Genomic DNA, 15,950 nt, shown 5'->3' with positions numbered 1-15,950 from the left:
TGAACAATGCAGGGGTTAGGAACACCAATCCCCACACAGGTCAAAATTCATGTCTAACTTTTGACTCTAACTAGTCACAGCCTGCTCTTTCTTAGAAGCTTTACCAATAACACAGTCAACACATATTTTGTGTTGTATGTATTAAATCTTGTAACCTTTTTTTGTTTTGTTTTCCTGAGAGACGGAGAGGGTTGGGCAGAGGGAGAGAGAGGATCTTAAGCAGGCTCCACACCTAGTACAGAGCCCAATATTCGGCTTGATTTCACAACCCTGAGATCATAACCTGAACCAAAATCAAGTCAGATGCTTAACCAGCTGAGTCTCCCGGGTGCCCCTATATCTTATATTCTTATAGTAATACCTTTTTCTTAAATTCTTTTGGTATTTCAAGGCTCTGTGGTTCATCTGTCTTTTCAAATTGTCACAGATGTACAAAAAATTTTCTGATACATTTATTGAAAACAAAAATCCACATGTAAATAGACCCATACAGGTCAAACACGTGTTATTCGGGGTCAACTATATTTACAAAAGTTGCATATTTTGTGACTCAGTTTTGTACTTTAAGCATAGCATCAATAATTTTGACAATTATTACCTTTAATTTCTCTTACAAGCAGGATTATTTTCAAAAGTATTCTGTTTTCTAAGCATTTTATTATTCAGTATTTTCTGTATGTTAGCCACTTATGGTAGGCACAGGAGCTCAAAATAAATGATATTGGTCTCTCCTTAAGGATTTCACAGTTTATAAGACATCTTAAAGTAATAGTTGGTTTATTTAAAAAGTGAGAGAGATTCAAAATACATTTCATAATACATTCATAGAATTATCGAGTAACTGAAGCTGATTTCTTAAGATACTAAAAATTTTTAATGAAAAACCTTTTTGACCTGTACCCCTGAAACAAATAATACATTATATGTTAATAAAAATAAATAAATTGTTTTTTTTTAAAAAGTCTTGAACATCTCCCTGTATTTTTCTAATGAATAAACTGAACTAAACTTTTTCATTGTGATTTACATTTTTTTCTTTTTTGTTTTTAATCTTGTGCTGCTCAGCTATCATTTTTTGTAGCTGTTAATGTATATTGTCTGTTCAAATTTCCATCTCTTATAATTTATTCCTAATTTGTTTGGAATTGCAGTCTCCACATGTTCAAACTTTAATTTAGAGTTTTTCCTATTTAAAAGATCTGCGAGATGACCTTGAGTGAATAGGTGGATATGGTTTTTACCTCAGGTTATATCCATAAGCCTCTTAGGTACACAGCTAAAAATAGGTTCTCACGGGGCACCTGAGTGGCTCAGTTGGTTAAGTGACTGCCTTCGGCTCAGGTCATGATCTCAGGGTCCAGGGATCAAGGCCCGCATGGGCTCCCTGCTCAGTGGGGAGCCTGCTTCTCCCTCTCCCTCTGCTGCTCTGCCTGCTTCTGCTCTCTTGCTCTCTTGTCAAATAAGGAAAATCTTTAAAAATAATAATAATAATTAAAATAGGTTCTCACTAAGGTATTTTCAGCTTCATTATCTTTTTAAGGATTTCATTCTAGTTCCAGTCTATTCAGTTTCTTTGAATGTTATATTGGTGGTCATATTTAAAATTTCAGTAAAGGCTATAATATGAGTGGACCTTAAACATTATGCTGAGTGAAGGAAGCCAAATCCAAAAAGCCACATTTTATATAGTTCCATTTGTAAAAATGTCCAGAATGGGCAAATCTGTAGACATAGAAAGTGGTTTGCCAGGGGTTGGAGGAAAAGAAGGATGGGAATGATTGCTAGGAGTATGGTGTTTCTTTGGGGGTGGTGGAAAATATTCAGGAATTAAATAGTGAGTATGGTTGAACAGCTTTGTAAGTATACTAAAAACCACTAATTATACACTTTAAAAGAATGGTTTTTATGTGAATTATATCTCAAGTTTTAAAATCTAAATGAAAGCAAATTTTTCTAATAAGAACATTCAGAACACTTCATGTCTCCTTTCTAAGTCTATACTTCCATTTTTCTCTGGTTTAAATTTTGAGTCTCGTGTAATTTATAGCAAAAGCATAAGTTATATTTTCTTTAAAGATAATAGAAGTTCATTTGTGCATTTAAGTGAAAATTTAGATAACATACATTGTTTATAAAGAAAGAACACATCTTCATTACTTGGGATATTAACCTATTCTAACTGCAGGGGGTTTTTTTGTTGTTTTATTTTGTTTTGGTTTTTTGAAGATTTTATCTATTCACTTGAGAGAGAGAGAACACATGAGTGGGGAGAAGGGCAGAGAGAAACAGACTCCCTGCTGGGCAGAGAGCCGGGTGCAGGGCTCAATCCCAGGACCCTGAGATCATGCCCTGAAGTGATCCTTAACTTAATCATGCCCTAAGAAGATGCTTAACTTAACTGAGCCACCCATGCACCCCTAACTGTAGGTTTAAAGAACAAACATGTGAGCCCTAAATATGTAAAGAATTTAAGGACTGAGGTGCCTGGGTGGCTCAGTCGGGTGTCTGCCTTTGGCTCCAGTTGTAATCCCTGGTTCCTGAGATCAAGGCTGGAGTCAGGCTCCATGCTCAGCAGGGAGTCTGCTTCTCTCCCTCCGTCCCTCTCCCCACTCATGCGTGCTCTCTCTCAAATAAATAAAATATTTGGGGTTAAAAAGAATGTTAAGGACTGTCATAGACCAGCAGTAATTAAAACTAGAAACGAGAAAAACCCTATTAATCTATTTCACATTTTTCTTCATTAAGCATAAATTACAGTATCTTTTTAAAATGTAAGTTACATGTTGCCTCAAGAGTTTTGTATTCATTGCTTGTTTTATTTCATTTTGATGATTTTTATATGTGATTCATATTCTGGTTTCTTGATCTGTTCTATGTCACATTTTCAATCTTTTAAAATTTTTAATGACCACTTCATAAGTAATTTTGTCATTCTGGTGTGTGAAAATGAGTGATTCCTTTGGGGGGTGCCTGGGTGGGTGTCATTATGCATCTGCCTTCAGCTCAGATCATGATCCCAGGGTCCTGGGATCGAGCCCCACATTGCACTCCCTGTGGGAAGCCTGCTTCTCCCTCTCGCACTCCCCCTGCTTGTGTTCCTGCTCTTGTTCTCTCTCAGATAAATAAAAATCTTAAAAAAAAAAAAAAAAAATTAGTGATTCATTTGGTCTGTAAGCTGTTAAACACATTTTTTTTTTATGTTTTTAATTTTAGGCTATGGAGTTACTAGTAGAAAAAGCAATCAGTAGTGCTTCTAGTCCTCAGAGCCCAGGAGATGCACTAAGAAGAGTTTTTGAGTGCATTTCTTCAGGCATTATTCTTAAAGGTAAGTTTTGCTTTGTTCTTAATGTTTGGGTGTTGACAACTGAATAAGAACTCTTTCTTTTACAAATGGATAATGCTAATGCCCTTTTCTCCATATATTGATTGCTTGTAGGTAGTCCTGGACTTCTGGATCCTTGTGAGAAGGATCCGTTTGATACCTTGGCAACAATGACTGACCAACAGCGCGAAGACATCACATCCAGCGCACAGGTACAAGTGTGTTCTTCATCCCAAAGCTTTGTTGTTGGGCCACTGCCCTTAAAGTTTTGGTTTTTATAATTGTCCTTCAAAAGAAGTCATTGTATAATATTCATTTCTCTTCTTCTTTCATAAGTAAGCCCTTGGAGGGTGTATAATTTAATTAGATTTCACTAACATAACCTTAAATTGTATTTAACTATAGTATGTATGTCTGAAGGAAGCGTATTAATATAAAAATACAGCTGTATTTCCAGTGTCTTATTAAATGTGGGAGTTAGGTTATATGTCGTGATCAGTCTGGGAACTGTGTATGTACTCTGGTTGTAAGAAGCGATACGCTGTGTGGTTTGTGGTAATTATTGTTGTAATTTATATGTCTTTCTTGCTACTGGAAAGGCTGTCCAATGTAGTTAATTAAAAGTGTGTGTTCAGGGAACCTGGGTGGCTCAGTCAGTTTAGTGTCAGACTGGTCATTTCAGCTCGGGTCATGATCTCGTGGGTTGTGTGATCCAGCCCTTTGTCAGGCTCTACACACAGCAGGGAGTCTGCTTGAGTTTCTCTCCCTCTCTGCCCCCCTCCACACGCCCCTGTGAGAGCTTGTGCGTGTGTTCTCCCTCTCAGATAAATAAAATCTTTTGAGGGGAAAAGAGTGTGGGCTCTAGCGTCAAGATTCCCTGAGCTTGAATACCACCTGTTCTGTCTCACCTGTAAAATGGATAAAAGTAGTATCCTGTCTGAAGCAGGATTATTGGGAGGATTAAATGAGTTAATGGGTTTAACTGTATTAACAGTATCTGGTGTATGGAAGGATCTTAACAAATGTTGGCTATTATCATTATCATTTGATAATTTTATTGGGAAAAGATTTATGGAAAAGATATGTGAACCTTAACGAATGAATGAAAAAAGTCAATCTAAAACTACTATAACTTTCGTTTTTTTTATTCCAAAACTGTACTAAGGGGAGAAAAGGCAACTAGCAGTGAACTAGTAATAATTGACTCTTAAGACATTTAGGTACTGGACTTAAATTCTTGATTTGTTATCTCTTCTGGCAACGATAATTTGGAAGATGTCAAGATTAAAGTAAATTGTTAAGTCATATTAAGGGATTAATTTATTAGACAAGTTTTGTTTGTATTTCTTTGGGTTTAATTTTTGGGGATGGAGATAGTTACTCTAAGTGGCTTTTTTTCTTCCTTGGTGCTTAAAGGAGGAATTATTTGTAAATTCTAAGGGAAAGAAAATTTACGGTTAGGAGCAGGGCATTCAAAAACTAAAAGAATTCACATTTGAAAAGCATTTTTTTTTAAGATTTTATTTATTTATTTGACAGAGATCACAAGTAGGCAGAGAGAGAAAGGGGAGGAAGCAGGCTCTCTGCGGAGCAGAGAGCCCGATGTGGGGCTCGATCCCAGGACCCTGGGATCATGACCTGAGCCGAAGGCAGAGGCCTTAACCCACCAAGCCACCCAGGTGCCCCAAAAGGCATTTTTTTTTAAACGTCACTTTGAAGAAAGTGGTCTGGCTTTAGGTAGGAATGACAGATGTCCTTGTTAAAAGTAAAGGAGTTAACTGCACTGTTCCATTTATGTAATATTCATGAAATAACAGAGGTGGAGAACAGTAGTGGTTCCTAAGAGTTAGGGGTGAGTGTGGGTGTAGGGATTGTTAATGATGGCTGTAAAGGTAGTCTCTGGTGATGGTACAGTTAATATCTTGATTGTGATGTAGCTATGCAAAGCTACACATATGACAAAATTGCATTAAAGCCAAAGACACACAGGAGTGCATATATAGCTGGTAAAATCCGAATAAGCTCTATAAATTACGAATAGCACCCGTGTTGATTTGAGTTTATTTCTTGGTGACCTATAGCACCCATGTTAATAATTATCTTCTTCCTTTGTCTCTGTGTACGTCTATCCCCCACTCCCCAATAATGCTTATCTTTATTTTTGTGTATTTCTATAGTCTTACTCTTTTCTTTTTTTTTTAAGGTTTTTGTTTGTTTGTTTTACTTGACAGAGATCACAAGTAGGCAGAGAGGCAGACAAAGAGAGTGACATTCCTTTTGCTGTGTATTGACAGAGATCATAAGTAGGCAGAGAGGCAGGCAGAGAGTGAGGAGGAAGCAGGCTCCCTGCTGAGCAGGGCGCCCGATGCGGGACTCGATACCAGGACCCTGTGATCATGACCTGAGCTGAAGGCAGAGGCTTTAACCCACTAAGCCACCCAGGTGCCCCTCTGTAGTCTTACTCTTCAGTAATCTTTACAAGTTGCTTCTTCAAGATACAGCCTTGGTCATTTATTCAGATCCTTTCCCATAGGTATTAACCCTCCCCCCTCAAAAAGTAATTGTAAAGTCAACCTCAAATCTTCTTTGATGTTATTTTAAAATTCCAAGATATCTTTGAGAATTATTCCAGTATCAGTCCTCAAATTTTGTTTGCTGCTAAATAATTGCCAGTTGTGTGGCAGAATTTTCCCTTGTTAAAGTTAGAAATACATACAGAACAAGAGGTTATAGGATGCTCACTCTAGCCTCAAATGCTTAATTTTACTTACTGGAGTATTCTTTCATTTAGAAACTTCTAGTATTCAAATAGGCTGATGATTAGCAGCAATATCCCTATGGTAGAAATGTATTAGTATTCATTATCATATATCAGATATATTTGGGTATTTTCCATGAATACAGAAAAAAGCATTATTCTGTTTATCTTTTCTAAATCTCTCAATAAAGAATTAGTATTCTATTAGCTATAAATATTCCTAGTTCTCACTTCAGAAGGTTATCAGCCTTATAGCTTAAATGAGAAGAGAAGCACCCACTACTGGCAAAAATCCAGAATTACGGACTAAATAGAATGCTGTATCAAGTCCTTAACACAGATGATTTGGAGACTTTCAGGATTTCAAAAGCCAACATATGAAGCAAAGTTCTGAGGAATTGGAATTGTGTAATTGGGTAAAGTTCTAGAATAATAAATTCTCATACAGATAATTATAACAAACAACTAAATCTCAGCTGAAGAAAATAGGTATTAAAAATAGTCTCAGGGCACCCAGGTGCCTCAGTCAGTTAAGTGTCCAACTCTTGATTTCCTCTCAGGTCCTGACTTCCTGGTCATGGGATCAGTCCTCACATGGGGCTCAGCGATGGGCATGGAGCCTGCTTAACATGTGGTCTCTCCCTCACCCCGCCCCCAATCTCTCTCTGCCCATGTACACACTCGCTCTCTGAAAAACAAGTGCATTGGCGGGGGCCTGATTCAGTTGTTTAAGCCCTTGCCTTCCGCCCTGGTCATGATCCTGAAGTCCTAGGACTGAGCCCTGTATCAGGCTCCTGATAGCCTGATTTTATTTATTTATTTGTGTGTGTGTGTGTGTGTGTGTGTGTGTGTGTGTGTGTGTGTGTGCTTTCACACTGTTTCTCTCTCAAATAAATAAAATCCTTTCTTAAAAAAATAGTCTAAATAGCAGCCACTTTGTTAAGTGGAAGAAGCCAAGTCAGATGTTATATGAAATATCCACAGCATGCAAATCTTGTAGAAATGGAAAAGTAAATTAGTAGTTACCATGACCTAAGGTTGGATGGGTTCAGGAATGAATAACATTGGGTCATGGGGATGTGAGGGTGCAGGTATGAAAATGTTCTATAATTAGAGAGTGGTTATGGTTGAGAAGTATACTAAAAACACTGAATTGTACCCTTTAAAAGGGAGACGCTTAGGATATGTTAATTATATCTCAAAAAATAATCTAAATATTTACATTGAAGGTTATAACCATATAGTGAAATTTGCTATATAATCAAATGACTTCATCTCCTTGAATCAATTTAAGAGGTATATATTCCCAGAAATTGATGAATGTATTATGAAATCTTGTGACATTGATGCCTAACATATTTCTGCATGTACATAACCATTTTAGTGAAGATTTTGATTTTAGTTCATGAAGTAACAAGTTGAAGAAATGTGACCCTTTTTTGTAAACCTGGGAAAGTGTGTGTGCATGTGTGTACATGTGCAGCCTATACACATGGGCATCCACAGAAAAAATGGGAAAATACATGGGTAGAAACTGAAGAGGGATTTCCTCAATGAGATTTACATTCCTTTTGCTGTGTATTGTTTAAGTTTCAAGGTTTTTTTTAAATGACATAATACTGAATTTTTGTAAAGACTTATTTCTTAACTTATGTCTTTTTTTTTTTTTCTTTTTGAGCGAATGCAAATGCATGCAGGTCGGGCAGGGAGGGGTCGAGGGAGCAGGGGAGAGAATCTTAAGCAGGTTCCATGTCCAGCGTGGAGCTGACTTGGGACGTGATCTCCTGATTCTGAGATCATGACCTAGGCAAAACCAAGAGACCCTTAACTGATTGAGCCGCCCAGGCTTATGTCTTAGCTTATGTTTTAAAAACCAAAACGGGGGGCGCTTGGGTCATGATCCCAGGGTCCTGGGATCGAGCTCCGCATTGGGCTCTCAGCTCAGCCGGGGACCCTGCTTCCCTTCCTCCCGTCTCTGCAGGCCTCCCTGCCTACCTGTGATCTCTGTCAAATAAATAAATAAAATCTTTTTAAAAATAAATAAATAAAATAAAAATTTTAAAAAAGAAGAAGAAACGGCATGGGTACAGAAAAGCCTGAAAATATAAACACTCGAACATACAGAGCATTTAGGTTGTGAAACTTAATATTATTCAAGGTGTTTAATTAAATATGCTTTTTTACATTATATGGAGATATGACTACTTAATAATTAATATTTTGGTTTTTAAAATTAACTCTGAATTCTGGCTCTTTTTGTTGCAGTTTGCATTGAGACTCCTTGCATTCCGCCAGATACACAAAGTTCTAGGCATGGATCCATTACCCCAAATGAGCCAGCGTTTTAACATCCACAACAACAGGAAACGAAGAAGGGATAGCGATGGAGTTGATGGATTTGAAGCTGAGGGGAAAAAAGACAAAAAAGATTATGATAACTTTTAAAAAGTTCCTGTAAATCTGCAGTGTTAAAAACAACAGGTGCCCATTTGTTGGTTGTTTTTCATTCATAATAATGTCTACTTTGAAAAATTTATCAAGAATTTAAAGAATTTCATGGAAGAACCAAGTTTTTCTGTGACATTAATATCTTAATGTACAGTGTTAGGTATTATATGAATGGAAAGACACCCAAAAAAAAATTGTGCCCCAACTAGGGGAAAAACAATGCTTCAGATGTTTTCCCCATTATTTTGGTTTTATTTACTGGTTGCCCTAGCACCCCCTATTTTTGTGTCTTTTATTAACTAGTCTTATTAAATCTTTACTGTATTTAATGCAGTATTTGTGCTTCAGTTGCTATGTGTATTTTGATATTTTTATTTAGGAGTTTTGTTTGCTCTTTGACACTAGTTGTTACTTTGTGTTATAGGTGATATCCTTTACCCCTTCTTAATATTTTACAGCAGTACGTTTTTTTGTAACGTGAAACTGCAGAATTTTTTCCTTTTGTTTTGTTATTCTGTATGTGATGGATTACAACACAAAAAGTTATTCTGCCATTTAAGTACTCAGAACTGATTGTTTCTGCAGATCTTGTGGCATTTGTCTCTAGTGTGATATATAAAGGTGTAATTAAGACAGATTTCTGTTAATCTAATCAAGTTTGCTGTTAGTTGTGCATTAGCAGTATAAAAGCTAATATATACTATATGGTCTTGCAACAGTTTTAAAGCCTCTGCATAATTGATAATAAAAATGCATGACATTTTTGTTTTTAATAGACTTTTAAAATTATAATTTTAGGTTTGAAACGTAGATCTTTGTACAGTTGACTTTTTGACATAGCAAGGCCAAAAATAACTTTCTGAATATTTTTTTCTTCTGCATAAGTGGAAAGGGCATTTTTCATATATAAGTGGGCTAACCAATATTTTCAAAAGAACTTTATCATTGTGCAACTAACAACAGTAACTAGCCCTTAATTATGATGACAGTTCCTTATTGGTGTGTGTGAGATTACTCTAGCAAACTATTACAGTATAACACAGTTGAATGATTCCTCCCCTGTGCCCTCATGCCCCATCATCCAGGTAATTTACAGTTCTCTTAACAGTGAGGTTGATAAAGTATTACTGATAAAAAATTAAGGTTATCTAAGGAAAAAAAAAACCAGAAAATTATTTGGTGTGGCCATCTTACATGCTTATGTGTCCTACAAAAAGCTAAATATTCTAGCAGTGGTGTAATGAGAAGTTACATCTTACTGTTGATGTATGTATGCTCTGGTACACAGATGTCATTTTGTTGTCACAGCACTACAGTGAAATACACAAATAAAAACTTAAATTCACATAATGACTTAAATGTATATTATGTTAGAGTTACTCAAACTACTTTTGCTTTGAAATGACCATATTCGGGCTTATTTGGGTACTTATATCTTGTTACTCCTGATACCTACTTGTCTGAGCACATAATTTCCAGAAAAAATTATAATTCAATAGTATATTGATTCAGTGTCTTTCTGGAGTTAGAATCTCTCCCTGGACCCTTAGTAGACCAGAAACTATAGGAGACAGCCACTGGAGAACTAGAAAAGGAGACATAGGCTTTTCTCCCAAGCTTGTCACATACTATCTGTGTAACACAGACAAGTCTTTTTCACCCCTATCCCCAGTTTTGTGTTTCTTAAATGTTTCTAGGTCTCATTTTACTCTTTCAAATAATTAGTTTTGAATAATACGCTTTTTGAATGATTGAATATTTGAATAATTAGTTTTGCCCAGTAAAATTTTGGAAGGTTGTTTCTCACTGTTCTCTTAGGGAAGGCAAGAACTTATCATCACACCCCAGTGACATGCTAGGTCATTTCACATGTTTTTCCATTTTAAACAAGAAGTGACAGTGCTGTATTTCATATTTTTCAGATGAGAAAATTGAACCCCAAAGTGGCTAACTGACAAGATCACAAATAACTTATGTGACAGGATTGAAATTGAGTCGTTTCAAAATTCATACTCAGCACTTTTCCAGGCTGCTGCCTTCAGCTTGCAGTTACGTTCTAAACATGTTTTCAGCCTGTTACAAAATTTTGATTTGTTTTGGGTATATTCATCCAGATAAACAGTTGGTGACATTTAAATTTTTTATAAAACTAATTGTTTCTGTACCAAGTTTTTGCATGACTTAATTTCCATTGTTATGGCTAGACCCACATTAACCATCTTATATGAAATAACTTGGATTCATTACTGTCTTCTGCTTTGACATTTTTTTTTAAAGATTATTTTAGAAAGAGAGAGCAAGCAGGGGGAGAGGCTTAAGGAGAGGGAGAGAGAATCTCCAGCAGACGGCACTCAGTGTGGAGCCTGATTTAGGGCTCACTCAATCCCACAATCCTGAGATCCTGAGACCACAATCTGAGCCAAACCAAAAGTCTCTTAATGACCTGCACCACCAAGGAACCCCATATTGATAATTCTTAAAGAAAACTATAAATTCTAGTGAAAAGATGTATTGGGAGGAGCGTGCATGGGTGGCTCGGTCAGCTAGGGGTCTGCCTTTGCCTGGGATAGAGCCATGGGTGGGGCTCCCTGCTCAGTTTCTTCCTTTGCCCCTCCCAGTTTGTGTGCTCCGGCACACATGTGCTCGCTCGCTCTCTCATAAAAAAGTCTTCAAAAAAAAGTATTGGGCATCATCCTAATACATTCTTGAACCAGTTGTTTTGGCAACTAATTATCAGTTATTCTCTGCATCTCAGGCTGGCTTTCCCTGTTGTTGTTAGAGTAATTTAATGATAAATAAATTGATTACTTTCATCCACCCCCTGTTAAACAGTGCACTCCAAATTAGTATTGTTTTTCCTTCACCACTATTCTTCTGTTTCTTAGAATAAGTTAGAATTAAAAATGCAGAATTTGCACGAACAGCACAGAAAAGATCTGATTTTTTTAAGTCAGTATTTTATAATTTTTTCCTGCTTCTTAAAAAAATTTTTTTCTTGCATGGTCATGCTATTATGTTGTCAATGTATGTTATAAATTGAAGTTACAAACAGCTGCTTCAATGGACCCACTACTTTTTATACTGAATTTGACAGTATAAAATTTGACATCTAATTTTTAAAGATTTTCCCAAAAAAGGGCAAACTTTATAGTATCCTAGAGAGATAATATTCATAACATTGGTCTCAAATTTGGCTGTTCAATGAGAGTTATCTGGGAAACATAAAAATTAATATTTTTAATCCCTAATTCCAAAACTTGAGGAGGGCCAGAATAAGCCTAAGAATATTATTTGAGTGGATGGTTCATACAGGTTTAAAATGTAAAAGTTGTAAAGAAGTATATGGCATAAAATGTCTTCTGCCTAGTAAGTTGCCCCTTCCCAGAGGGAGTCAATAAATCCATTGTATGTCCTTGTACACATGGTCTCTGCAGATGGTCTGAATATGTGCACCCTTTTGCTCTTCTATAAATGGCTGCATACTATGTATATTCTGTGGCTGGCTGCCTTTCTTTAATATCTTGGGAGTTCTAGAGATTGTTCCACATCAGTATACATAGAGAAATTACTTTTTTCTTTCTTTCTTTCTTTCTTTTTTTTTTTAGATTTTATTAAAGTGTGCGTGTAAGTGGGGAAGGGGACAGAGGGAGAGAGAATTTCTAGCAGACTCCACTGAGCATGGAGCCCAACTTGGGGCTCGAAATCCCAACCCAGAGATTTTGACCTGAGCCAAAACAGTCTAGACACTTAACTGAGCCACCCAGGTGCCTCAGGAAATTTCAGTTTTAACAAGCACTATAGGATCATTCCAAATTGGGTTTTTTTTTTCTTTCAAGATAGGTGGTTCTGGTGCGAGTGGTACACTGATCATGTTTGAAGAAAAAAACATGCTTTATAGCAGTGACCATCATGTACTCTTAAGTCCAAAAACTATTATTTTTACATATATATAATTATTTTTTTTAAAGGAGGCTCTACACCCAGCATGAGGCTTGAACTCATGACCCTGAGATCAAGAGTCTTTTTTCTTTTTAAGATTTTATTTATTTATTTGGCAGACAGAGATCACAAGTAGACAGGCAGGCAGAGAGACAGGAGGAAGCAGGCTCCCTGCTAAGCAGAAAGCCCGATGTGGGGCTCGATCCCAGGACCCTGGGATCATGACCTGAGCCAAAGGCTGAGTCTTTAACCTACTGAGCCACCCAGGCGCCCCCTGAGATCAAGCGTCTTATTCTCTACTGGCTGAGCCAGCCAGGCACCTTGCAAAACTGTATTTTAAATTTAGTATCAAAGGTATTTTATTATCAGCCATACTGTGTATATATATATAGCAATAGGCTAATTGGGATATTTAGCAAATCATAATATCCCATTCTCTAAGCAGTTTTACTGATTAACTGTAGTCTAGGTAATTTTAGTCTTTATCTTGTTTAGTGTGATAATACTAGATGTAAAATAAAATGTGAAAATGGAAAACAGTAACTAAAGCTTGAGTATTTTTTAGAAATACCTCAACTGGGGCGCCTGCTTCCTCCTCTCTCTCTGCCTGCCTCTCTGCCTATTTGTGGTCTCTGTCAAATAAATAAATAAAATCTTTTAAAAAAAGAGAAGAAAAGAAATACCTAAACTGGTATGTTAAATACAAACCTATTATATTCACCTCTTAATAGAGTTCCAAGTAATACCAGGTATTAGAGAAATAAGGTCTTCGGTTTAGACAGGACTATTTAATCAGTTGAGTAACAATGTGAATGCTTCCTTACAGTCTATTGAGTCAGAGTATGAAAAAGCATTTAGGTAATTTCCATTAGCTTAATAACTCTTAAAATAAGTTCAGAAATAGGGAAAACAGCACATACCTAGGGCTCGGATCAGTGGAGCCCTATGTTAAAGAAATACAGAGTAATACGGTATGACAGGTTCCTAATAAAAAACTCCAGGGTGTTTTAATTTACCTTGAGCTTTGCTATGAGCTGTTTAAAAGGAACGTGCTGCCTGTCAGTGCAATTTAGTGTGCTTTATAATGTAGATAAAAACAGAAGGCCTGGGGCACCTTTCATGTGACTCTTGATCTCAGGGTTGTGAGTTTGAGTCCCACATTGGGTATAGAGATTATTTAAAAATAATAAATCTTGGGACACCTGGGTGGCTCAGTTGGTTGGACGACTTCCTTCGGCTCAGGTCATGATCCCGGAGTCCCGCAATCAAGTCTCGCATCGGGCTCCCAGCTCCATGGGGAGTCGGCTTTGCTCTCTGACCTTCTCCTCACTGCTCTCTCTCACTGTCTCTCTCTCAAATAAATAAATAAAATCTTTTAAAATAATAATAATAAATCTTTAAAAATGTTAATGCAGGGGCACCTGGGTGGGTCAGTGGGTTAAAGCCTCTGCCTTCAGCTCAGGTCATGATCCCAGGGTTTTGGGATTGAGCCCTGCATTGGGCTTTCTGCTCAGCAGGGAGCCTGCTTCCCCCTCTCTGCCTGTCTCTCTGCCTACCTGTGATCTCTGACTGTCAAATAAAAACTAAAATCTTCCCAAAAAAATGTTAATGCATAGGTAAGGGGTGTGGAGGGAAGTTCAAACCTACATTACCAATCCCAACTAATTTTAGTGAGCCAACATTGAAACTTAACCCAGAAGGAGCTACTTCTGTCCTTTATCTGACACCCAAAATGAGAGATGCATATCCTTGGCATTGGTCACACCATATCTAGAACCATGGTGTTCAATTCTGGACATTTTTTTTTTTTTAAATAAGCTTTATACCCATCATGGCCCTTGAACTCAAATCTGAGATCAAGAGTTACATACTCGGGCACCTGGGTGGCTCAGTCAGTTAAGCGACTGCCTTCAGCTCAGGTCATAATTCTGGGGTCCTGGGATCGAGTCCCACATCAGGCTCCCCCCGCTCTGTGGGGAGCCAGCTCTCCATCTTCTGCCTGCTACTCCCCATCTTGTGCTGGCTCGCTCTCTCTCTGTGTCAAATAAATAAATAAAATCTAAAAAAAAAAAAAAATTACATGCTCTATTGACAGCCAGCCCGGTACCCCTCTGGGCATTGTTTTTTAAAGTGATACTCTGACTGAGATAGTGAATTTCCGTGTAATTGGAACCACAGAGCAGGAGGGACTAGAGATGATGTGGGGGAAAGAGGATTATAAGTATCTTCAAGTATAAAAAGCTATAGGAAAAAAAATCAATTGAAGAAAGAACTTTTTGAAAATGTTAACTGCAATAGTAAAATAGGTAGAGGTCACTTGTAAAGTTGTTGCCTGTGTTCAAAATTAAAACCACTTGCTTAAGATTTTGGTTAAAAGTCCTGGTATTAGGTATGAAAGTACATAAGATAATCAAATCTTTTCCAAGTTGAAGGTGTGATTACCAGGCATACCTCGGAGGTCTTGGGAGTTTCAGTTCCAGACCACCATAATACAGTAAATGCCACAATAAAGTGGTTTCCCCGTATATATAAAAGTTACATTCATCTATTAAGTATGCAATACTGTTAGGTCTTTTGTTTGTTTAAAAGATTTTATTTGTTTGAGAGAGCATAAGGGGGGTGTGGGGCTGGGGTGAAGTAGGCTCTCCACTGAGCAGGGGACCCAGTGCCAGGCTCAATCCCAGGACACCAGGATCATGACCTGAGCTGGAGGCAGATGCTTAACCGACTGAGCCACCCAGGTGCCCATACCACTATGTATTTTAAAAAACAAAGTTTTTAAAAATAAATATTAAAGCTTAAAAATGCTAATTGTCATCTGAGTTTTCAGAGAGTCATAATCACTGATGACAGACTGCCATAACAATTAAAATGAAAAAGTTTGAAATATTTTAAAAATTACCAAAATGTGATTTAGAGGTGCGCCTGGGTGGCTCAGCTGGTTAAGCAACTGCCTTCAGCTCAGGTCATGACCCCAGGACCCTGGGACTGAGCCTCCTTCTCCCTCCTCTTCCCTTGTTTGTATTCTCTCTGTCAAATAAATAAATATCTTTTTTTTTTTAAATGTGATTTAGAGTATGTGCTATGGTGAGTGCTGTGAAGTGTGTAAACCTGGCGATTCACAGACCTGTATCCCAGGGCTAATAATACATTATATGTTTATTAAAAATTTTTAAAAATTATTTTTAAAATGTGATTTAGAGACACTGAGGAAAAATGATACTGATAGACCTGCTTGATGCAGAGTTGCCACAAACTGTCAATTTATTAAAAACCCAGCATCTGTGAAGGGCAGTAAGGCAAAGCACAGTAAAAAGAATTATGCCTTTATATTGTTAGTCCATGTACCCGCTGAAGATCATCTGAATAGAAGTCTCACAGCGAGTTGCCTCAAAGTTGGTCATTATTTCGTGGCAGCCAAAATGCAGGCATAAAGAAGATTTTGGACAAATGCATGCTGATTTTGCTATCTAACATGTTAAT

At 37.2% G+C, this 15,950-nt stretch overlaps 1 protein-coding gene across 2 annotated transcripts in view; it reads left to right on the top strand.

Annotated features, from left to right (window-relative positions):
• The window catches only part of ZFR (zinc finger RNA binding protein), an 85,842-nt gene extending 75,964 nt beyond the window's left edge, over positions 1-9,878 (top strand). For both annotated transcript variants that reach the window (XM_059416961.1, XM_059416960.1), the window contains 3 exons: positions 3,214-3,325; positions 3,437-3,534; positions 8,346-9,878. In XM_059416961.1, the coding sequence (XP_059272944.1) occupies positions 3,214-3,325; positions 3,437-3,534; positions 8,346-8,525 (390 nt within the window). In that variant the 3' untranslated portion in view covers positions 8,526-9,878. The remainder of the gene's footprint in view (positions 1-3,213; positions 3,326-3,436; positions 3,535-8,345) is intronic.
• Positions 9,879-15,950: the final 6,072 nt, after the last annotated feature.

The sequence above is a fragment of the Mustela nigripes genome, chromosome 12 (genome assembly GCF_022355385.1).
Source record: "Mustela nigripes isolate SB6536 chromosome 12, MUSNIG.SB6536, whole genome shotgun sequence".
Lineage (NCBI taxonomy): Eukaryota > Metazoa > Chordata > Mammalia > Carnivora > Mustelidae > Mustela > Mustela nigripes.
The sequence above is the reverse complement of the archived record's forward strand: the minus strand, read 5'-3'. Positions and strand labels throughout refer to the sequence as shown.